Raw genomic sequence first — 23,920 nt, 5'->3', positions numbered from 1 at the left:
AAACCCAGTTGGAATCCTTGACTGAATAAGGTTCCTGTCAGTTTACCCCACAATGTTAAAGGGAATCTTTCACCTGCATAATATAAGAGCACCGTAATGTAGCAGCAGAGACCCTGGTTACAGTGATGTGTCACTAACTGGACTGTATTTTGCTATTTCAATACAATCAGCATTTTATCTGCAGGAGATTATCATTACAGGACCATTGTCATGTGCAGGTTAGTCAAACTAAGGCTACTTTCACACTAGCGTCGGGAAAGACCCATCGCTGTGCGTCGGGCCGACGTTCCCGACGCTAGCGTGGTCTCCGCCGCACAACGGGGGCAGCGGATGTATTTTTCCAACGCATCCGCTGCCCCATTGTGAGGTGCGGGGAAGTGCGGGGAGGTGGGGGCGGAGTTCCAGCCGCGCATGCGCGGTCGGAAAAAGCGGACCGTCGGGAGCAAAAAACGTTACATGTAAGGTTTTTTTCTCCCGACGGTCCGCTAACACACGCCCAAGCGTCGCAAAACGGACGCAACGTTTGGCAATGCGTCGCTAATGCGTCGCTAATGTTAGTCTATGACGAAAAAACGTATCCAGCAAGAACTTTTGCTGGATGCGTATTTTCGGCAAAACGACGCATTTGCGACGTATTGCAGTTAACGCTAGTGTGAAACTAGCCTAAGGCCCCAGGCTCTGATTAGCAGCTCTCTGTCACTGTACAATGTACACAGAAAGCTGTGATGTGAGCGGGTTATACACAGCTCAACGGCTCTACTGGGAAAACTGTGATTCCATCCTAACTGCTGTACATAGTCAACTAAGTGATACATCCTTGGAATCAGGGTCGTTGTCCTTACCTTATGGAGCTGAAATGAAAAGTGGAACACTCTCTTAATAGATATTTATTGTGTTATCTTTCTATCTGTCTTAAATGGGATTACCCCTTTAAATTTGCTTACACCTCTTGCAAGAGGAATATTCTGTGGTCCTCAGACCAAAAGAGGTTGTGAACCACTGCTCTAGAGCTACCAAACTTGGTCACTCTTCTCATGGGCACCATAGCAGCTTCCATAACTGTCTCTGTGGCTTACAGATCTTTCATGTACTAGAATCTCCAACTAAAAAGCCTATTCTGCGCCAATCCTGGACTAGATTAAAGACTAAATTATGGCAATTAAAACTGAAGATATTTAAGAATTCAGATGTAACATCAAAACATTTGAATATTTCTATAAATTGGGGTCTACAACATAATAAATTGTCTGCATTTTATCCAAAAACAGCAACACTTTTGTCCTTCAGCCAAGTCTTGTTAAAGGGAACCTGTCACCCCCAAAATCGACGATGAGCTAAGCCCACCAGCATCAGGGGTTTATCTACAGCATTCTGTAATGCTGTAGATAAGCCCCCGATGTATCCTGAAAGATGAGAAAAAGAGGTTAGATTATACTCACCCAGGGGCGGTCCCCGCTGTGGTCCGATCCAATGGGCATCGCGGTCCGGGGCCTCCCATCTTCTTACGATGACGTCCTCTTCTTGTCTTCACGCTCTGGCCATGGCGCAGGCATACTTTGTCTGCCCTGTTGAGGGTAAAGCAAAGTACTGCAGTGCGCAGGTGCTGGGACTCTTTGACCTTTCCCGGTGCCTCCGCACTACAGTACTTTGCTCTGCCCTCAACAGGGAAGACAAAGTACGCCTGAGCCAGAGCCACAGCATGAAGACCAGAAGAGGACGTCCTCGGAAGAAGATGGGAGGCCCCGGACCGCAACGGGATCACCCCTGGGTGAGTATGATCTAACCTCTTTTTCTCATCTTTCAGGATGATGCCGGTGGGCTTAGCTCAACTTCGATTTTGGGGGTGACAGGTTCCCTTTAAGCAGTTCATATCCATGGTCTTCAAAGAGGATGATTGGAAAGCTGCATTAAATAAGAGGGAAGCAACCAGACCATTTACATAAATGCTAGAAAACTCCATTGTCATGACTCAAGACAGGATTGTTCTGCCTCCATCCTGGTCAGGTCAGGGTTAATGCTAGTTCGCCTCTCTTTGGTTCTGGGGTGGCTATTTAATGCTGGTTGTTCTCATGTCGGTGATACTTCCGTTGTTCTCGGCTAATGTAGCTGACCCAGGTTACTCAGTTAGCTATCGTTGTTCTTCTGTATGTGTGTGCTTATCTGTGTGCGACCCGGTTTGTTCCTTGACTTGTTTCTGTCTCCTGTTTCTGTACTGTCCTAACTTCTCTGGTTTCTGACACTCGGCTCCTTTCCTGACAATTCTTCTGTCCTCCCCTTCGGATACCACGCTCCTGCCTGGCCTCTGACCCCCGGCTCCTTATTGACTTCTCTCTTGTTTCACCCTTCAGAGCCCGCGAACCCTGTCTGGCTTCCGACCCTGTGCTTGCTCCTGACTATGTCCCCGTTTACCACTTCCAGCCGACTCCAGTTCCGTCGTGTGGTGGTTGGGTCCGCCCCCATCCTTCTGTCTGGCCTCGCACATCCTGCTGGGCTTCGGTATGGTGTGTACTGCACCTTGCAGTGCTCTCACTACTTCCCCGCTGGCCTGTGTTCTCTGCTAAAGCACCCCCTTAGGCTTACACACGTGCTGTGTATCATTACATCCATAAAATCACTTGGGGGCGGATTCATCTAAGATTTTGCGCAAAACAACTGGTTTTGAAAAGTCTCAATATTTTCACTAAGATTTTGAGCAAAAACATAGGCTTTGAAAAGTCTCAAAATTATCACAAGACCAAATTGCACATAAATGTAGTGACGTTTGTTGATTTTAACTCCAGTTTGAATCCGCGCCACTGAAATGGGTGGAGTTGGGGAGGAGTCTGGGCGGGAAAGGGCGTGGCTCCATCCACCTGTCAAATTCATTAAAAGTGATGGCGATTTGTATGCTAGAAATGCTTCTCCAGTCACTGACAGAGGTAACATTTCTGGCATGCCACTCTGAAGTGGTGCATAATTAATTCAGTGGAGTGTGCATCTTAATGAATTTGGCACCTTGTACTCCGACACTGATGAATCGGCCCCAGTGTAAAATGAAAACTGATGCTGAATTACAAAAGTAGACAACAATCTGCAGATCAGTCAAGGAATTGAGATATGATCTGGAACTGTAAATTATTGCACTGATCCATACCTGGATTCTAGATTTAGACAATTTGATAAAGACAGAATCTTTTGAAATGATAAGTAGCCTTTGATCTTGTGTTTTTGCAGAGCAAGTTTTCAAGCAGAATAAAAGAGGCACCACAAGCTAATTAAATTCATAATGGTGCATTAAACATATGTCCCTGCTAAGACCAAAGATGAAAAGTTTTTAATTTTTCTATAAAGATGTACTTTGATTCAATTTTCTATTTTTAACTTTCAATTCCCCATTAATTTAGTTAAATTGAGGTCATCTACAAATGTAGCATGTGTCAAACTACCGGACTGGCACATTATGTAGGTTTTCTGCTGCAGAGAACTCTTCATATGCTTTATTACAGCGTATAACTAAGATCTTACTTTATCAGAGCTCCATCCAAACCAGTCTTCAGCACTAGAAAATCCTAAAATATTTAAATGTTGACAGATATCAAATACTGTGGAAACAGCTTGAATTATGCAAGCAAAGTATGAGAAATTATTGTATTTTTCAGACTGTAAGATGCACTTTTTTCCTCCAAAAATGTGGAGCAAAATGGTGGGTGTGTCTTATAGTCTGGATGTAGCGGCTCTGGCTGTGGTGGGGATGTGCGGGTGCGGCATTGGTGAAGCAGGGGGTCACAGAGGCAGGAGTCGGCTGCTGCGGCTAAATCCTGTGCCCGCTGCTAAAGAGAAATGAATGCTCACTGCATTCTATGCCCATGGGCGTGGAGGGCAATGAATATTCATTTCTCTTTAATAGCATCCCAGTATGATTGGCCCCAATCCACATTCTGATATGCATGGCCCCATCCTTATCCTGGTATGCATGGCCCCATCCTTATCCTGGTATGATTGGCCCCCAAACTCATCCTGGCATGCATGGCCCCATCAGAAAACACTAAAAAAAATTACACTTACCTTCCTGGCACTCCCTTGCAGCCTTTTGCTCCGATGCCAGCAGCTGCTTTATGCTTGTAAGCAGCGCATGTCAGGGACGTCATCCGCTGCTTGAAAGCAGAAGGGCAGCTGCAGGAATACTCACTGCTCTGCACATCGGGACTGTGTGCGTGGAGAGCAGTGAGTATTCACTGCTCTTTAATAGTCAGTCAGAGCCTTCCTGAAGCTGCAGGCGGTCACGTGTGCCGCTACTAAAGAGAACGAATATTCACCGCATTCCACGCCCATGGGAAGGTACAGCAAGTGTAATGGTTTGTTTGTTTCTTTATTTTTTTTGATAGCTTTTTTATGTTTTCTGATTGTCCCCCACCCCCATACCAGGATGGGGGTGGGGGACAAATATACCAGCATAAGGATGGGACAATTCATACCAGGTATGCATACCAAGACCGAGATGGGGCCAATCATACCAGCTTATGGATGGGGCCCTGAATACTAGGATGAGATAGTGGTCCTTCATAACAGGATAGGGAAGAGGGCCCTGAATACCAGGATAGGGATGAGGGGGTCATGCCTACCAGGCTAGAGATGAGGGAGACATGCATAACAGGCTAGGGATGAGGAGGCATGCATACCAGAATGGGGATGAGGGCCATGAATACTAGATAAGGGGTCCATGCACACCAGGATAAGGATGAGGGAGCCATGTATACCAGGGGAGGGATGAAGGGGCCATGTGTATCAGGATGGGGATGAGGGGACCATATATACCAGGATAGGGGATATTAAGAACAGAATTGACCACATGTTTTGCTTCAATTTGTTTCCCCTAACTTCCTCCTCCAAAACTTAGGTGCGTCTGACAGTATTTTCTGAGCCACAAAGCCCTTTTTAAGAGCCACAAGAGACTCTGAAGTTTTCTAATGCAAACAATATGCAATTTCCTAAGTGTGAAATACCTGAAATGGTCCCCACTATTTTACATATTTTAGGAGATTGTTTTATCTAGAGAATTTTACAGCTATCTCATCACATTGTGTAGCACAGCCATTCATGAGACTGCATAAAAGTAAAGGCAGGGAATGCAGTATCTGATTTGTGTTAAATTTGGATAATGAGAGTCACAGCTGATAGTCTAGTCATAGAGATAGGAAGGGACCACTATGAAACACTAAAGAAACTGTTCATGTAGTGTGTGATAGCTCAGTAGTCAAGTTTATTGTTTATGGAAATTAAAATTAAAAATGTAATGGAGGCACCCTTCGCACGTCCGTATAATACCAGTGCCAGACAACACCGTACCGGTGTCATCAGTGTTTTAGATCAGTGTGCCATTAGTGTGTCATCAGTATGCCATACACTTTTTTCTAGTATGGCTTAAGAAAAATCAATTCCAAAGTTTCTCCTATACTTTGCACATGGACGGCACACTGATGACACAGACGTCATCCATGTGCTGTAGATGTTTTACTTCGATCCATAGACTTGTATTGGCTATTGTCATCCATGCTGCTGGTAAGAAATGGACATGTCTCCATGTGACTTACACAGACACATGTTCGGTGCAAACAAAAGGACAATGGTATGTGGTATTGTAGCTCTACACAATTAATGGAGCAGATCTAGAATGTTACGCAGAACCTCTAAACAGGTGTCGCACTGGTTTTAACCCTGTTACCATCTTGAGTTTTTCCGTTTTTGTGTTTTCGTTTTCTGCTCCCCTTCTTCCCTGAGCCATAACTTTTTATTTTTCCAACAATAAGACCATGTGAGTGCTTGTTTTTTGCAAGACGAGTTGTACTTTTGAACGACACCATTTATTTTACCATATAGTGTCTTGGAAAAAGGGAAAAAAATTCCAAGTGCGGTGAAATTGCAAAAAAAAATGCAATTCCATTTTTGTTATTTATTCTTTTTTACCATGTTCAATAAATGCTAAAATGAGCAGTCATTATGATTATTAAGGCCATTTCGAATTCGAACATACCAAACTTTTTTTTCTTTTTTCTTTTTTCTTTAAGTGGCACAAAAAATCCAAATTTTGTAAAAAAAAAAAAAAAAGTGGTGCCATATTCCAAGACCCGTAGCTTCTCCAATTTTCTGGATCTGGGGCCGAGTGAGGACTTACTTTTTGCGTGCCAAGCTGCCTTTTTTAATGGTACCATTTTAGGATAGATATGATTTTTGATTGCCTGTTATTGCATTTTATTGCAATGTATCGGCGACCAAAGAAACATAATTCTGGCATTTTGATTTTTTTTCTCATTATGTCATTTACTGATCAGATTATTTTTTTACATTTTAATAGATCTGGCATTTTAAACACGATGATACCAAATATGTGTATTTTTGATATTTTTGGTGTGTTTTATTTTGAATGAGGCAAAATAGGGGGTCATTTGAACTTTCACATTTTATTTATTTTTTTAAACTTTTTTTTACATTTTAACTTGCTTTAATAGTCTCCTTAGGAGACTTGAGGCTACGATCATCTGATTGCTTGTTCTACACATAGCAGAGCTCCAGTCTTGCTATGTGTAGCAAAAATGCTCATCTGCTATGAACGCCGTCACGGAGAAGCATTCATAGCAGTTCGGCAATGACAACCACTGGGGTCTCCTGTATATAAATACGTCAGTCACAGGCTCATCAGAAAGTCAGTTCATGAAGAGCTTTCCAGAATAGGAAGCGCAAAATTATTCTAAGGTACAGTTATAAAACTAGTATAAAAATACAGTTTTCAGGTGATTGCTACACATACAATTGAAACAAGAAGTTTACTTACACTCTATAAAAAGACACATCTGCATGTTTTTCTTATTATCTGACATGAAATCAGAATAAACCTTTCCCGTTTTAGGTCAATTAGGATTACCATAATTACTAATATTTGCCAAGTGCCAGAATAATGAGAGAGAAAGAATGTTTTTAAGGTATTTTCATTACTTACTGCAAAGTCAAAAGGTTACATCCATTTCACTAGTATTTGGTACCATTGCCCTTAAACTGAATGACCCGGGTCAAACATTTGGGACATCGTTCCACTAGTTTCTGACAATAGTTCTGGTGTAACTGATCCAGGTTTGTAGGTCACCTTGCTCGAACCTGCTTTTCAGCTTTGCCCATAATTTTTCAATAGGATTGAGATCAGAGCTTTGTGATGGCCACTTCAAAACATTGACTTTGTTATCCTTAAGCCATTTTGTTAGCATTTTGGCTGTATGCTTCTGGTCATTGTCAATTTGGGGACCCATTTTCACCCAAGCTTTAACTTCCTGGCTGATGTTTTGAGATGTTGCTTCAGTATTGCCACATAATCTTCTTTTCTCATGATGCCATCTATTTTGTGAAATGCACCAGTCCCTCCTGCAGCAAAACAACCCCACATGATGCTGCCACCCAAGTGTTTCACAATTGGAATGGAGTTCTTAGGCTTCCAAGCTTCTCCATTTGTCCTCCAAACGTAACGATGGTCATTATGCCAAAAAAGTTACATTTTAGTTTCATCAAACCACTGGGCATGTCTTCAAAAATTAAGGTCTTTCCTCCTGTGTACATTTGCAAGCATTCATCTGGCTTTTTTGTGTTTCTTCTGGAGTAATGGCTTCTTCCTGGCAGAGTGGTCTTTCAGCCCATGTTGATACAGGACTCTTTTCTGGGACACAGAACCCATCTCCTTCCTGAGCGGTATGATGGCTGGACATTCCTTGTTTTTTCTTGCGTATAATTGTTTGCAAAGATGATCGAAGCACTTTCAGGTTTCTTGAAATTGTACCCAAGAATGAAAAAGACTTGTGCAGGTCCACAATTCTATTCCTGATATCTTGGCTGATATCTTTTAGACTTTCCAATGATGCTACACAAAGAATCAGTGTGTTTCAGGTTTGCATTAATATACATTCACAGGTGTGTCTCTAATTAACTCAAATGTTGCCAAAAACATTTCAGAAGCTTTCAAATACATGACATCATCATATGGGCAGTCCAGAATTGTTTAAAGGCATAGTAATCTTAGTGTAAATGTAAACTTAACTTTGAAGTAATAAAAATGTCTTAAAACATTCTCCCTTTCATTATTTTAGCATTTGGCAAATATTTTTAATTATGGTAATTCTAATTGACCTAAAATGGGAAAGATTTATTCTGATTTCATGTCAGATATTAAGAAAAACATGCAGATGTGTATTTTTATATTTCAACTGTGCATGAAATGAAAATGCAGCGCCCCAGAGTCCTGGTTGTTGCAGTACTGTTGCTCCGCCACTAAGGGGAGTGATGGTACATCTGATGGCACTTAAGGAGTTCACCTGACCAGGTATCACAGTCACACTTTATACTTCACATTCTGGCTACCAGGGGGAGCAAAGGGTTCTATGTATTAGGCCACTCCTCACAATCTGGTAAAACTGGGGGCTGGATAGGAAGTTAGTCAGAAGCTGTCTGAGTTTGATCCAGGCAACATCCTGTGGCAGAGGGTGTTGCAGGGGAAGATTCAGGGGTGTCTCTGTCAGGGGTCGGATCCTGACAGTGGCCTAGCGAACAGAACAGAACGTCACGGAGCCGCACCTGCACTCGAATGCGGTGGCATCCTAAGAAAGGAAAAGAAGCAAGGTTTACTGTGGAGAAGTGAGAAACGAGATCGCAGCAAAAAGGAGATAAAGCCAGTAGGAGTCGTGCCGTAAGATCGAGGCAACATCCTACTGAGGCGCGTAGCCGGTGGCTGGAACGCCGAGGAAGTATTAGGCTCCAAGCAATACTTCAAACAGCGGCAGGACAGTTAATTTTAGGTTGGCTGTCTCACCTAAATCACCTAAGCAGACATAGGGGGCAATTGTGGGAGAGGGGCGATGCTAGGGTCCCGGAAGAACTCCAGGCCTACTTGCCATACGGGTGCGTCCTATCCATATCATCTGGGGGATGGAGAAGAACATGAGAATAGATAAGAGTTGCGAGAGAAGAACATCAGAAACAGACACAACAGTTGTGAGGACTATCCCGTGGTGCTCAGCAGGGAGGTACTACAACACACAGGCGCTAGAAGGTAGGCACTGATTTCCACCTGCAAAGGGAACTGTGGATGTGCCTTCGGACCAGCCGGTCTCAGCCAGCCCTGCTAGCAGTACTCTGGATTGCGGATCCTGAAGCCTTCAGTAAAGAGGTAAAGAGACTGCAACCCTGTGTCCTCGTTATTCATCGTGACCTGCACCACGCACCATCATCACATCTCTCATTGGACGCCCCTTAGCAGGGTCACGGACCGGTCTAGCCACCGTGACAACCCCAGGACTGAGACAGAGAGGCCCGGTATCGAGTACCCCGCGGCCCTGCGTCTGGGGGCGCTCCAAAAATATAACAAGAAGCCTTGAAGGCTGTTTTAAAGGGAATCTTTCTCCAGGTTTTTGATACCCCAGCAGCATGATGTAGGGGCAGAGATCCTGAGTCCAGCAATGTATCATTTATTGGTCTACTTGCTGCAGTTTTGATAAAATTACTTTTTTTTCTGCTGCAGATCTATCAGTTCTCTGAATGCTGTGATATGTATATCCTAGCCACCACACCACTGATATGCAGTTTCCTGTGTGCACTGTGCATACGAAGAAAGCTCCCAATCAGTGCTGGGGGCGAGCTATACAAAGCTGAGTATAGCGGACTACATGGCAACAAGTTTAGCAGCAATAATCTCTTGCTAATATAACAGTGACTTTATCAAGACTAGAGCAAGCAGCCCTGTAAGTGACACATCACTCTAATCAGGGTCACATTTTGTTGCTCTCTGTTTAGATGACAAAAAACAGGTGATAGACTCCCTTTAAAAAATGTGGATGGGAAGCTATTTCCTTTAAACTTACAAAATTAAAATTTTACTCTGAACTTCAAAAACCTGAACTACATGATGCCATATTTTCTTCCAACTATGTTTGTGGCTCTATGGACACCAGATGTTATTGCCTCGTGTTAGGCCAACCCAATGATTGAGTAGAGTGGTCATGGATGAGTAAATCAACCTAACAGAACAAAACTCTGTACGCATTCATTTCTGGCAGAAGAGATTGCTGCTAAGTTTAGATTTCCTAGAGTATTGAATGCATAAAATGCCACGTTATGAAGATCTTCTTGATGCTCCTCACTTTCATGGTTTATATAACACATAAACGATAAGCGATGTTTCATAAGAATATCAGAAAATCATCACTTACTATCTCTTTATGAAAAGGTAAAAGGAAGAAACCTCCTAAGTTGAAAAGTCTCCACTGAGCCGGTAATACAGGGTGATTGATGTTTTTGTGAAGTGAGTGAGACTTATCAAGCCTCAAGTATCAAATAAAAAAAATTGTTCGAAAATAGTGATACCTTTTTATTGGGTTGACTCTCGAGGTCTGACATAGGCTTCTAGGAATTAAACCCTCAAGGCCTCAGCTGAGCTACTTCACAGATTTATTCTCTTTAAAGATTAAGTGAAATAGAGAAGCTTTTCAGTTCTTGTACTCTTTCTGGCCACACCAAGATAAAGTCGAAACCTTAACCCTTTGTTGATAGCATGACTTTTTTAAGGTTCTATTTCCTTTGTTAAGCCTGAAATGTCTAAGTTACATGAAACCCAGATCAAGTCTTCATATATAAAATTGCCTTCTAGAAAAATTTGTCTAATTACCCCGAAAGATCCATATTAAAATGAGGTAAGGTACAATAGACTTATTTAAGCTTAGCAAAGCGTGGAAATTATAGATTGATGAAAAGTTAGAAATGTCAGTGAAAAAAACAACACACTCTGGATTTTAGAAGTGTAGTAGGCGCATATGCATTGGTTATATACCACCTCATTGGCGCTTATTGTATACGTGTCCTAGTCTGATATAAGCACACTGAGTAAGGGTAGGCTCACACTTTGGGCATTATATTTCCAAATGTATGTCAAATATATATTAATTTGGCATTTTCTAGTTAGTATTAGCATAGGTATGCATTATGTTACCCTTCTTAAAGCATAAATGTAAGTTTAAAAACTTTTGATCTGTTCTAAAACAATAGAGCAGAAGTACTCAGTGAAGTGCTGTTTTCCTCCAAAACTGAACATGTCATAAAATGACAGAGCATAAGTACACATCCAAGTGCTGTGTTTCTCCAAAACTAAACATGTCATAAAACGATAGAGCAGAGGTTCTCAGCCAAGTGCTGCTTTCCACCAAATCTTAACATGACATAAAATGGTAAAGCAGAAGTACTCAGCCAAGCGCTACTTTCCTCAAATCTTGAGGGTAGTCAGCTGTACCCACAGGAATTTTGCAAGAAGTGTCTTTTATTGTACAAACAATAGTCATACACCACAGTGTTCAATATAGTTAATAATCAGTAGAGCGATATATAAGGTTACATTTTAACCCAGCCTGGGTCTTTATCAAACATTGATACAATCGGATGTATAGAGAGTAGGGAAGCTGCCTGGTGAGCTTTTGAAGAACCCTGGCCATCTCTCCATATGCCCTCCTCTTGGATACCATACCAAGGACACCATACCCTTCTTCAAAACCTCACCAGGCAGCTTCCCTACTCTCTATACAACTGGATTTAGCGATGTTTGAGAAAGACCCAGGCTGGGTCAAAACATAGCCTTATATATCACTCTACCGATTATCAACTATATTGAACACTGTGGTGTATGAATATTGTTTGTACAATAAAAGACACTTCTTGCAAAATTCCTGTGAGTGCAGCTGACTTCCCTCGATTTGCTTACTTGGATCCGTTCAGTTCGGCCAGCACCCCCACAAGTAGCTGAGTGCGCATCCTTCCTATTTCCTCCAAAAATTAAACATACCATAAAACAATAGAGAAGAAATTCTCAGCCAACTGCTGCTTTCATCCAAAACTTAACATGCCATAAAACCATAAAATGTTGAAGCAGAAGTACTCAATAAATTAAATGCCCTAAGATTAAAATACTTTTATTGTTAAAACCAAGGCAAGCTAAAGTGACCAAAAACACAAACAAAACAAGTGCTCAAACAAAAATACCCAAAACCTAAAGGGGAAAACTAGACACCCCTAGCTCAGGCGTCTATAATCGCCCCTACCTGGCTGCGGAGGTTGACGCCCTAGGGGGGAACGTTGTGGCGCCCCCGCTCCACGATGGCTTACCCTAAAGGCCCTAATGAACCTTACCGCCACTAGTGAGAGCCTCTACCCACAAACTAGAGGGTCCTCTAACACTAAACAGAGGGCTGCCTGTGCTAAGGAAAAGATAGATCCCCAATAAATATAAAATCAATGTATGAACACATGGTGCGTACTGATTTAAACACCAGATGATACCGCACTATAGGAAAGAGCTTCTGTTCCAGCCTGAGTGGTTTAGATATCACTCTTATAAATATCCCACATGGTAGAGCAAGGGTCACCAGGTCACCTGTATATTCCACACAGATAGATGCAGTACAGGATAACTCTTACATTTGACTAGATAAATGCATCATTAGTATATATCCCCTGCACACCGATCCGGTGCTGGTAGCGCAAACACCTTGCATGAAAATCAAAATATGTTGGATACATATACAGTATACTCATCTCAAGATGTGTCAGCGGTGGTTCACCATACACCATTACTATTTAACACCTCAACGCGTTTCACCCATTTAGGCTCATCAGGAGGCCTGATGCAAGGATAATGTGTCATATCTGATGATCGATAGCCATCGATGGCTATCGATCATCAGATATGACACATATTATCCTTGCATCAGGCCTCCTGATGAGCCTAAATGGGTGAAACGCGTTGAGGTGTTAAATAGTAATGGTGTATGGTGAACCACCGCTGACACATCTTGAGATGAGCATATATGTATCCCACATATTTTGATTTTCATGCAAGGTGTTTGCGCTACCAGCACCGGATCGGTCTGCAGGGGATATATACTAATGATGCATTTATCTAGTCAAATGTAAGAGTTATCCTGCACTGCATCTATCTGTGTGGAATATACAGGTGACCTGGTGACCCTTGCTCTACCATGTGGGATATTTGTAAGAGTGATATCTAAACCACTCAGGCTGGAACAGAAGCTCTTTCCTATAGTGCGGTATCATCTGGTGTTTAAATCAGTACGCACCATGTGTTCATACATTGATTTTATATTTATTGGGGATCTAGCTTTTCCTTAGCACAGGCAGCCCTCTGTTTAGTGTTAGAGGACCCTCTAGTTTGTGGGTAGAGGCTCTCACTAGCGGCGGTAGGGTTCATTAGGGCCTTTAGGGTCAGCCATCGTGGAGCGGGGGCGCCACAACATTCCCCCCTAGGGCGTCAACCTCCGCAGCCAGGTAGGGGCGATTATAGATGCCTGAGCTAGGGGTGTCTAGTTTTCCCCTTTAGGTTTTGGGTATTTTTGTTTGAGCACTTGTTTTGTTTGTGTTTTTGGTCACTTTAGCTTGCCTTGGTTTTAACAATAAAAGTATTTTAATGTTAGGGTATTTAATTTATGATTTACACCTTTTTCCCTTTAATACATATATTCTTTGTAGCAGAAGTATTCAACCAGTGCTGCATTCCTCAAAGGCTAAAAATGGTCTCAATAGATAGTCCATGGAGCCCATACACAGTGTTAGAGGAGAACAGTGCTCTCTGCTTTGGTTTTTTTTCTGCCTGAGATTCTCCATAGCTTCTCAAAAGGACTTCAAAATGCAAAATATAAATGCATGGTAAAAATATTATAGACTAATAGAAAATTATGAATATGATAGAAAAAATGCACAAAAACAATTGAACAATGCAACAAAAAAGTGTTAAATTCCGAGAGTGTTTTACCAGTCAAGAGAATCAGCTAAAAATCTGTGAGGCTTAAAGGGAACCTGTCACCCCCAAAATCGAGGGTGAGCTAAGCCCACCAGTTTCAGGGGCTTATCTACAGCATTCTGGAATGCTGTAGATAAGCCCCTGATGTATCCTAAAAGATAAGAAAAAGAGGTTAGATTAAACTCACCCAGGGCGGTCCCGGTCCTTTCCGATGGGTGTCACGGTCCGGTCCGGCGCCTCCAATCTTCATTAGATGACGTCCTCTTCTGGTCTTCACGCTGCGGCTCCTGCGCAGGCATACTTTGTTTGCCCTTTTGAGGGCAGAGCAAAGTACTGCAGTGCGCAGGTGCTGGGCCTCTCAGACCTTTCCTGACACCTGAGCACTGCAGTACTTTGTTCTGCCCTCAACAGGGCAAACAAAGTATGCCTGCGCAGGAGCCGCAGCATGAAGACCAGAAGAGGACGTCATCTTATGAAGATGGGAGGCCCTGGACTGGACCGCGACGCCCATCAGATCGGACCACCCACTCAGGTGAGTATAATAAAACCTCTTTTTCTCATCTTTTAGGATACATCGGGGGCTTATCTACAGCATTCCAGAATGCTGCAGATAAGCCCCTGATGCCGGTGGGCTTAGCTTACCCTCAATTTTGGGGGGTGACAGGTTCCCTTTAAGACTTTAATTGATCTAGTTTGTTATATACTAATGTATTCCAGGTGTATATAATTTTTAAAGGAGTGGTTCTCCTACAATTACTAATTTAAAGGAATGGTCTCATCCAAAATATTAATAGATCGTTGAGGGCCTCCGTGTCGAATCCCACTTTATATTTGTTTGCTGAGAGTAATTGTATGGATCAGTATTGGATCATGGAAAAATGCTGTAGTGCTAGCGAAACAGAGCAAGGCTCATTGTCCCCTAGTATAGACACCTGAGCAGATGTGGCATAGGCTGGCAAGTGACTAAAATCCTATCATTGGCTAGAGTCACACAATCGTATTTTCTCTCATATGAGAAAATCAGTGTTATTATACTACTCACACTCTGATCAGTGTTTGACCAGAGTGTAATCCGATTCTCTCGGATGAGGAGAAGATGTAAAAAACAAATGTCTCCATCTTCTCCATTTTGTCAGTCGGTGAAAATTAGACCTCACTTAGATGTCATCCGAGTTCGGTCTAATTTATTCCACGGACTCATTGACTTGAATGGTCAAGTGTGATTCGATTTACAGATGCAAATCATGCATGGTGCCATTTTTTCCTTGGACAGATGGGGGGTCCCTCTTTAATCCCATCGCATACTGAGATGTTGATCGTGTTGTCATGTTGTTTGTGATGGCAATTCGTGGCCAAATAATGGCCTTAAAGCCTTCCAGCTACAGTGGCCTGTTCAGAAGTTTTCAACATTTAGGTGGTAAAAATAAACTTTTTCACCCGAGCGTGCTCGGGAAATCTCGAGTAACGAGCATATTCGCTCATCACTAATAATCATTGAAACTTCGAAAATTGCACATTTTTAAACATTTTTATCAAATTTCTGACATTTTTAGAAATAAATGCAAAACATATCGACCTACATTTACCATTATCATAAAGTATAACGTGTCATGAAAAAACAATCTTAAAGAATTGTAAAAATTGGCTTGGTCATTACATAACAAATTGGCTCTGTCACTAAGTGGTTAAGTTCCGCTCATCCCTAGTCACCACCAAATACTACAATCATCTAAATCCGATCCAATTAAATTCTGCAAGCTAAGATGCAAAACACAGTACAACAGCATTTTCAGTAAGGTTTTGGTGCATTGTTTATGCCTGTTTTATATTGGTTTTATGTTTTTCGCACTTTCGCATTATGTATATTTCTTATCTGAAGTTTATTCTGTTTTCACATCTCTTTACCTTTTTGTCCAATTCATGGTATGAATATCTGCTTAATGTAGTCTCTGCATTGTTGGACGCTGATGGCAGCAACGGGCTTTGGAAAGAATGCCATAATAGAAATCACAATGTAATTCTTTCATGTGTTTGCTAAAATTGCTGCCATTTTAAAAAGCAAAGCTAATACTTCTTTATTGTACCTACATTAGGCTTGTCACAGCGTGTGACAGGCGGAATGGTGGAATTTGATATAATATGTATGTTATTTAATTCTTGTTACTAAAAGCACCATAAACACAGAAAAATTCAGCCGGCTGAATACATTACAGTGAAAATTCCTTTTTCTTATTCAGGAGTCTAAGATAAAAAGACTCTTCATTGCTTCAACCCCACAGTAAACCATAATTCTGCGCGACCCTTAAAATGCCTCTGAGTTTCGAAAACTAAGGCCCCGTTCCCTAAATCACCGCAACTTCTGTACGCCATTTCTTCTCGGCGGGTTTTATGATACTTCAGCATTTCACTTCCCTTTTTATATACTGTGCTGTTATAAAGTAATGGTTCTTTCATCTGCATTTTATCTCTAGGTTGTAAATTTTAATAGTTACTTAGGTCTACGGCTCTCATGGAACTTTTAGCACTATATGAATTGGATACACCATAAAGATTAATGCCTAAGAATCTACATTGTTATAATGCCTCTCTCACTTTTCATCGCACCCTGAAGTTTCATTTTATGTTTGGAAATAGGATAGATTTTGACTTGTAAAGGTGCGTGGGAAGAAACAAATATATGTATACCATGCATTGTATTGGAAGAGAGTCAAGAATAGTTAGCTCTACGATAGCTTCTCAATGGTGTTTATGGTGGGGTACGGGTTTTTCAGAGGACATTGTTTCGCCACTCTATATTAAAACTGTGATTGAGGCTAATACTAAAGAAAATTAATAAAAGGGATCATCCCATTTAGAAAACTAATTTTGTAATAACTGATTTAGAAGCCATCCTCATTTCTTGGCATAGTAACAGTAGCTCTATCATCTCTTAGCCACATTGGGGAGTGATTACAAAGAGCGTCTCTGACTGCAGATGACGTGTCCTGTCCTGCAACATACAGTCAACTGACTCATTGGCACTATGCAATTCCGAATTTCCCCTATGATGGCACTTGCAGGGAAATTAGCCACCTTTTGTTGGATAGCTTGTATTTTGTTTAAATCCTATTTAGGAGAACTAGAGGGTTTATGGTAATATTGTATTATACTGATTAATAAATCAGTAAATCAATTAATTTTTTAGTTCTATTAACTTATATTGTTATACAAATACAAAAAAAATCTGCAACATTTTTTTCAAGCCATTGAGATAAATATAATTTATGATTTATTAAAGAACGATTTATTGTATTTTAGTCTACATTTTGTTAATAGGAAAACTCATGCTGTGCTAATATTGCATATATAGTCAACGGATGGACACATATAGCACATGCGTCACACCCCCTGAACACATACATCCTGGAAAAAAAAGTCCCATCCTCAAGTTCCATAGATTAGCTTAGATCTATCTATCTATCTATCTATCTATCTATCTATCTATCTATCTATCTATCTATCTATCTATCTATCTATCTATCTATCTGTCTATCTATCTGTCTATCTATTTATCATCTACAGTATCTATCTATCTATCTATCTATCTATCTATCTATCTATCTATCTATCTATCTATCTGTCTATCTATCTGTCTATCTATTTATCATCTACAGTATCTATCTATCTATCTCATATCTATCTATCTTTTCATCTATACTATATCTAATGTATACTGTATCTGTAAGGGGTGACAGAGACTGGTATATGCCCCCACCCCTTTAAGCACGTCCCTGTTGAAGCTAGTATTAAATGATATATGTTCAAAAAGTGTATATTGTAGGTAAATGCCATAACTAGTGCTGTTTAATGTTGAAGGTTACTTAGGGAAAGAGCAGTACCTTAATTGAGACACTAGATGGGGCACAGTAGGATTAGGTAATATAAGCTTACTATAGTTACTAGTTATTACAGGAGGGGCCAGCTGTGGTTAAGACAGGGGCATTTCCTGAAAGTGTTCAGTGAAGACAGGGAGCTGCTACAACTCAGACGGGGCCAGGGAGCCCCAGGCATCCCAAAGGGCTTAAGAGCCTGGGACAGTGCAGCAGCACCACAACATTTGATGAAAAGGGTCCAGCCGTCCAGTGCCAGCAGGTCAGAGAGTTACAACCTAGGAATTGCAGCAGAATAAAGACGCAGGTCACTCCAAGATGTGGCAGCTTTCTACGTGGGCAGACGCCCTTCTGTCTGAAGCAAAACAGACTAAGGAACTCCAAAAAGTAGTCATGCTGAACAGGGAGGACGCTGCAGTATGGGTCGGTATGTCCTGGGGACACCCTGGGAGAAATAAGTGAAGACACAGGGAGAGAAAAGGATGTGAACGATGCTGTACTCTGTGTTGATGCTGTAACTAATGTGAATGTGCTGCAATTGGAATCAAGTAAAGTTCCTCGTTAAAAGTTTGAAATGGACTCTGTCTCTTTGTGCTCAACAACATCAACAGCCAATGGGACCTTGATGGTGCAGAGCGTGCAGCAGAAGGTATGCAAGAAAAGGGACATTGTTTATATGTGTCAGGAGGCCAGGGCACGCTTAACAAGATATTTTCAGCCACAGCAACGGCCCTGGATCTGCCCCTCACATATCTATCCACAAAGAAAGTTTGGAACCTTGAGATTTAACTTGAAAACGCACCTCTTCAGAATCACCTAAACCCTCCAATCAACCCGCTGCCACCTTACAATCACTGGAGCTGCTGCAACCCCGCAACCTACTGTCTCCTTCTTCTTTACCCTATAGATTGTACTCCCATGAGAGTAGAGTCCTCTCCCCCTATGTAATATGTATGTGCCGCTCTTAGCATGTACAGAACCCTGGATTTAATGGTGCTTTAAAAATGATAATAAACATAATAATAATGCAAGAAGCAAAAGCCTGATCAGCACCTCCTAAGTGAATGCTGTGTGGACACTCTGGTGCTGGGCACATGACCGCAAACAGGTGATCTGTATACATGTAGTCACGTGAGGACTAGATGGATGCAGCGTCGCTCAAAGCAAGTGTAGTAAGTGAGGCCAGACACAGTCTATTCTGAATTTGGCCGGAAATATGCAAATTATATACTTACAGTCACATGACCGCCCACTCCCAGCACAGGAGAATCCTCATAGCATGAAGTGCCCACGATGTGAGGATTCACAAGTCTATAGTCACATAAAGTGACTGCAGACTTGTAACCTTAGGCTAGACAAGCCTTATAATTTTCTAGGCTTTCAGTCTGGGAGAGTCATAACTGCTATAAATGGTAAGGGTCCATTCACAATGGCCAATTTAAGTGATAAGTATCTTAATTTCATAAATATGGTCTATGCAGCAGCAATTCTTACATTCAATGTTTGCATATTTCATAGAGCATTACAGTACTGCTGTATTCTTTGCATGGTATCTATCTATATATCCATCCATCCATTCATCCATCCATCCATCTATCTTTAGATCTTGTATCTATCTATCTATCTATCTATCTATCTATCTATCTATCTATCTATCTATCTATCTATCTATCTATTTCTCTGATGGATATGTTACATGTATGTAAATTAGGCTGTTCCTACATAAATCACGGCTCTCCACCATATACCGTAATTATTTAGCAAAAGCTTGACTGTCGATGAGCAAAAATGTTGCACATTGGCGAATAAAACTTTTTTATGTTTTTCAGCTTACCGGCAGAGCTGCCTATATTTTTGTATTTTCCTAGCTATCTCTCTCTCTATCAGTCTATAGGTGTATGCATGTAATGAATCAGTCTTTTACATCCCGTATCCCTTGTTTTCAACTGTAAGTAAGCCTTTGTCATTGTCCTTGACTCATCATGGAATATTTAACTAGCTAAATGCACTAGATTTCTAGTGTAATTCTGCCAACAGAACATTTTCATGACTTGCACCATATTTATTATGTGTTGTAGACACTTTTTACAACTAAGGGACATAGCCTCATTAAAAGTGGGGTGACCTGCTGAGAAAGGGGGATTGGCTTCACATGACACATGTTCCAAAAAATGCATCAAAATTATGGAGCACATTTTAGGCACAATGTAAGCCAACCACTAGGTGGCATAAACTCATGCCTTGATTCAACAAGGCCGGCAGTGGCATGCTGAAATCAGACACCCCTAATATATTAAGGATGTTTAATGAATCAGCAGTGATTGACAAGTGACAGGCACCCCTGTGTGCACCTCTCCAAAAATCTTACTTCAGTTGGAGACTGCAGTAAGATTTGTGGCAAAAAGCATGACGCAGCTAGTCATAAAGTTGATGATCGAAGTTTGCCATTCCCCAGCTTGGCTAATTTCTGTGGAGATGGGCAAAAATAATGTAAGAACGCCAAAAATTGCAAGATTTTTAGCCCTGCCTCTCCAAAATTATGAAACTTTTGAAAGATTTTTGTGCCAGAAGTCTGGTGTAAAAGTTTTGATGAACTGGGCCTTGTGATGGCATTTAATCTTAATTATGCAAGATGTTTTTTTTTTCAGTAGGTCAACAGACATAAATGAACAATAGTCTTAGTCTGAACTTTGACTCTTGAATTGATGTTTGTGAATTGTTGAATGGCTGTTGTTTACCTCTTACATCAGCTCCTACAGGCTATTTCTGCTATCTTTGGAGGACAGAGACGCAGAGCCATTAAACAATCAATGTTTGTTAATATGTTTGCTCTTCAAATATGAAGGACAAAGTATGGATGTTTTTTGAATACTTGAGCAATGAGGAATGACTTTCTTACATCTTCCTCCAATCCTGTGGAAAAATGCCTGAATGAGAGCTGTGAACTGCAAAAGAAGGACTTGCTTCTGCTTTGAGAGACTCTACATGACAGTAGTCATGGTATCATGTCTCCACATAAAAGAATACATGCAGAGCTGCTTCATTGACCAGCACTAAACCCTCAAAGACATTTGAAGAATCCAGGTGGAGACAATCAGGTCACCTGGACACATAATCTCCTTTCTATGGGTATCCGCCAAAGGCAGGGTGCCACTGTTTGGGATAGTTGGCCAAGCTACTCTATTCCGGGGAAGTCAGCGGAATGCTGAGTCTGTAATTTGCATCATCTTAGGTGTTTGATGGGACTGTGCTATATGTTTTTGTCTGTTGGTGGTTCAATAAAGTATTACCGCGCTGTTATGCCCTCACCCTGTGTTGTCTGAGTAGTATTCTGCCCACAAGACAGCAGGCGGTTCAGTGGAATGAGCCCTGGCCCATGCAGTATTGGACCAGCGGATGAGAGTACCCACTGACCACTATGTCTCCACAGGCCATCAGAATAGACAGTCATAAAATTCTATTTAACAAACAGCATAAACCACTGTACCAATTTTGGCACATAGTGAGACTGTCTAGTCTATGTTTGCACTATCTAATTAAGATACAGGCTTGATAGATATGACCGACTATATATATCATATATGTCTTCCTTGGATCCATAGTTGTAATGTATAGGCACGCTACCAAAAATCCCCCAATTTGAGTGCTACATTTGATCCAAGCATCGAATACTATAAGACTCTGGCTTCCATACTTGTCCTGTACTCTTAGATCTGCTGACACCATCATCTTCAGTCTGTAACTCTCAGGGATGGGATACTTCTAGCATCAGACGCAGATGGACTCCGGAGTCTTTAATAATCATTACTGCTGTTCATCTGATATCCTTCCAGCAGCACTAAATGCATTAGCTATTAATCAATGAGTATTAAGTAAAAAAAAAGGCTAGATTGTTGTTCACCAAGTCTGCGGCACGTCAAGAGAGAAAAGATCTATAGCAGCAAAGACAAATGGTTCTCGTACCTGACATGCAGTAAATGGTTTGATCCTCCAGAGGAAAGGAGGGATGTCGAGAACAGAAATCTGGATGCTGAAGGTATTCCCCTTGAAATGAAGCAACTTTGGTTCTTCCAGCAGCTGTCCACCTTGATGCCTCTCATCAGAAAGCACTTCCTGCAACAGGAACGGGAGAAATCAATAAGAGGACGGACCCACTGGGCTTTATAAGGTGCCTGAGTGGCGTTTGGTATAATGTCATCTTCCTTACCAAGCAATATTAAAATGATCATAAAATGGCTGGAAAGACAAAAGACGGATGCTATTAGTGTCAGGCACGGCCACATTTTACTCCGGCTGTCTTTTTTGCTGTAATGGAATGCTGGCAGAATTCTAATAACCGTCTCATGTATCGCCGGTACACCTCCGGCCCTGCAGCCCCGACTACCTCAGGTAATGGCCGCTGATACACTTCACAGATGATTGCTTTATAGCAGGATATGTAGCAGAGCCAAACTTGTTATTAACAGTTTGGGGCTGCTGGTCCCTCTGGATAGTACAATGCTAAATGATAAATCAGAGTCCTCTCTAAATGCCCCTTTACACAATCATCTGAAAAAGATCTTATGGGAATGAGCACTCATTTTTGTCAATAGTTCGTCTCCCCATAAAAACAAGTGATGTGGTGGTACAAATCCCAGTTGACCGTGAATTTCGACACCCAATATCCCATCAAGCGACTGAATTTTGGGGTTGCCGATGAGTTGCCATGGCAGCAAAGAGCCTACTGAAGGCCATTTTAGCACACCAACAGCATGAAGCTTGGCCTTCATAGGAGATTGTATATTTGTAACTAAGTATATATATATATACTTAACTATATATACTATACTATATATATATATACACTATATGCTATATATATACACTATACTATCTATACTATATATATACACTATATATATACTATATATACACTATATGCTATATATATATACTATACTATCTATACTATATATATATATATATATATATATATATATATATATATATATATATATATATATATATATATAGTAACTATTTTAGAAATAGTTACAATGGTTGAAAAAGTCCCTCAGAAAAAAAGTCCATGAACTTCAACCTGTATATATTTGTATAGTTTCTTCCATTGAATTACATAACATCTTAAATCATCTTCCTTTATCCTTTTATCCCATCCAGAAATAAAGAAATTAATAATATTTCATATTATTAATAATTTTTAAAATATAGGCATATTTGTATTAATATTTGATTGATTCAAACTTTTAATCAAAATATAAAATCATTGAACCTATATGGTAAACAATATACCGTAAATACAAAATAGTTGACATGCCAAAACTGCCTGTTTGGTCGCCGCACCTAATTCATTTACCTTGTCCAAAATAAGGAAAAGAAAGAAAAATTAAACTATAAGCATATTTAGTTCTGCAGTGTCCATAAAAGCGTGGTAAACACTGCAAGGAAATAAAAAATAATGTCTCTTGGAAGAAGAGAAAAAAAAAAGAAAGCGGGATATGAAAATTCACTGTGTGATTAAACAGTTAAAATAACCATTAGCAAAAGTAATGTTGGCATTACTTACACTGGGTAATTCCCTACAATACAGCTCTGGCAAAAATTTCAATGGGGTTCAGGTCTGGAGATTGGGCTGCCCATGACAGGGATTTGATGTGGTGGTCCTTCATCCATACCTTGATGGACCTAGTTGTGTGGCATAGTGCATTGTCCTGCTGGAAAAACCAGTCCTCAGAGTTGGGGAACATTGCCTGAGCAGAAGGAATCAACTGTTTTTCCAGGGTAACCTTGTATGCAGCTTGTTTCATACGTCATTCGCAAAGATTAACCTGCCCAATTCCAGCATTGCTGAAGCATCCCCAGATCAACACCTGGTCATCTAATGGTTAGACAGAGACCTGGAGAGGTGTACAAGCCAGTGTCTTGCACCCACTGTGAAATTTGGTGGAGGATCAGGGATGATCTGGGGATGCTTCACCAAGGCTGGAATTGGGTAGGTTGTTCTTTGTGAAGGACGTATGAATCAATGATACAAGGTTATCCTGGAAAAACAGTTAATTCCTTCTGCTCAGGCAATGTTCCCCAACTCTGATGACTGGTTTTTCCAGCAGGACAATGCACCATGCCACAGAGCTACGTCAATCAAGGTGTGGATGAAGGACCACCACATCAAATCCCTGTCATGGGCAGCCCAATCTCTAGACCTGAACCCCATTGAAAACCTCTGGAATGTAATCAAGAG

General features: G+C 41.1%; 1 protein-coding gene across 8 annotated transcripts in view; it reads right to left on the bottom strand.

The window, feature by feature from the left end:
* UNC5D (unc-5 netrin receptor D) overlaps window positions 1-23,920 on the bottom strand; it is a 930,366-nt gene that overhangs the window by 50,513 nt on the left and 855,933 nt on the right. For all 8 annotated transcript variants that reach the window (XM_077263128.1, XM_077263129.1, XM_077263131.1 and 5 more), the window contains one exon: window positions 21,643-21,792. In XM_077263128.1, the coding sequence (XP_077119243.1) occupies window positions 21,643-21,792 (150 nt within the window). The remainder of the gene's footprint in view (window positions 1-21,642; window positions 21,793-23,920) is intronic.

The sequence above is a fragment of the Ranitomeya variabilis genome, chromosome 5, assembly GCF_051348905.1.
Source record: "Ranitomeya variabilis isolate aRanVar5 chromosome 5, aRanVar5.hap1, whole genome shotgun sequence".
Lineage (NCBI taxonomy): Eukaryota > Metazoa > Chordata > Amphibia > Anura > Dendrobatidae > Ranitomeya > Ranitomeya variabilis.
Note: the sequence above shows the minus strand (reverse complement) of the source record. Positions and strands in the feature narration are given on the sequence as shown.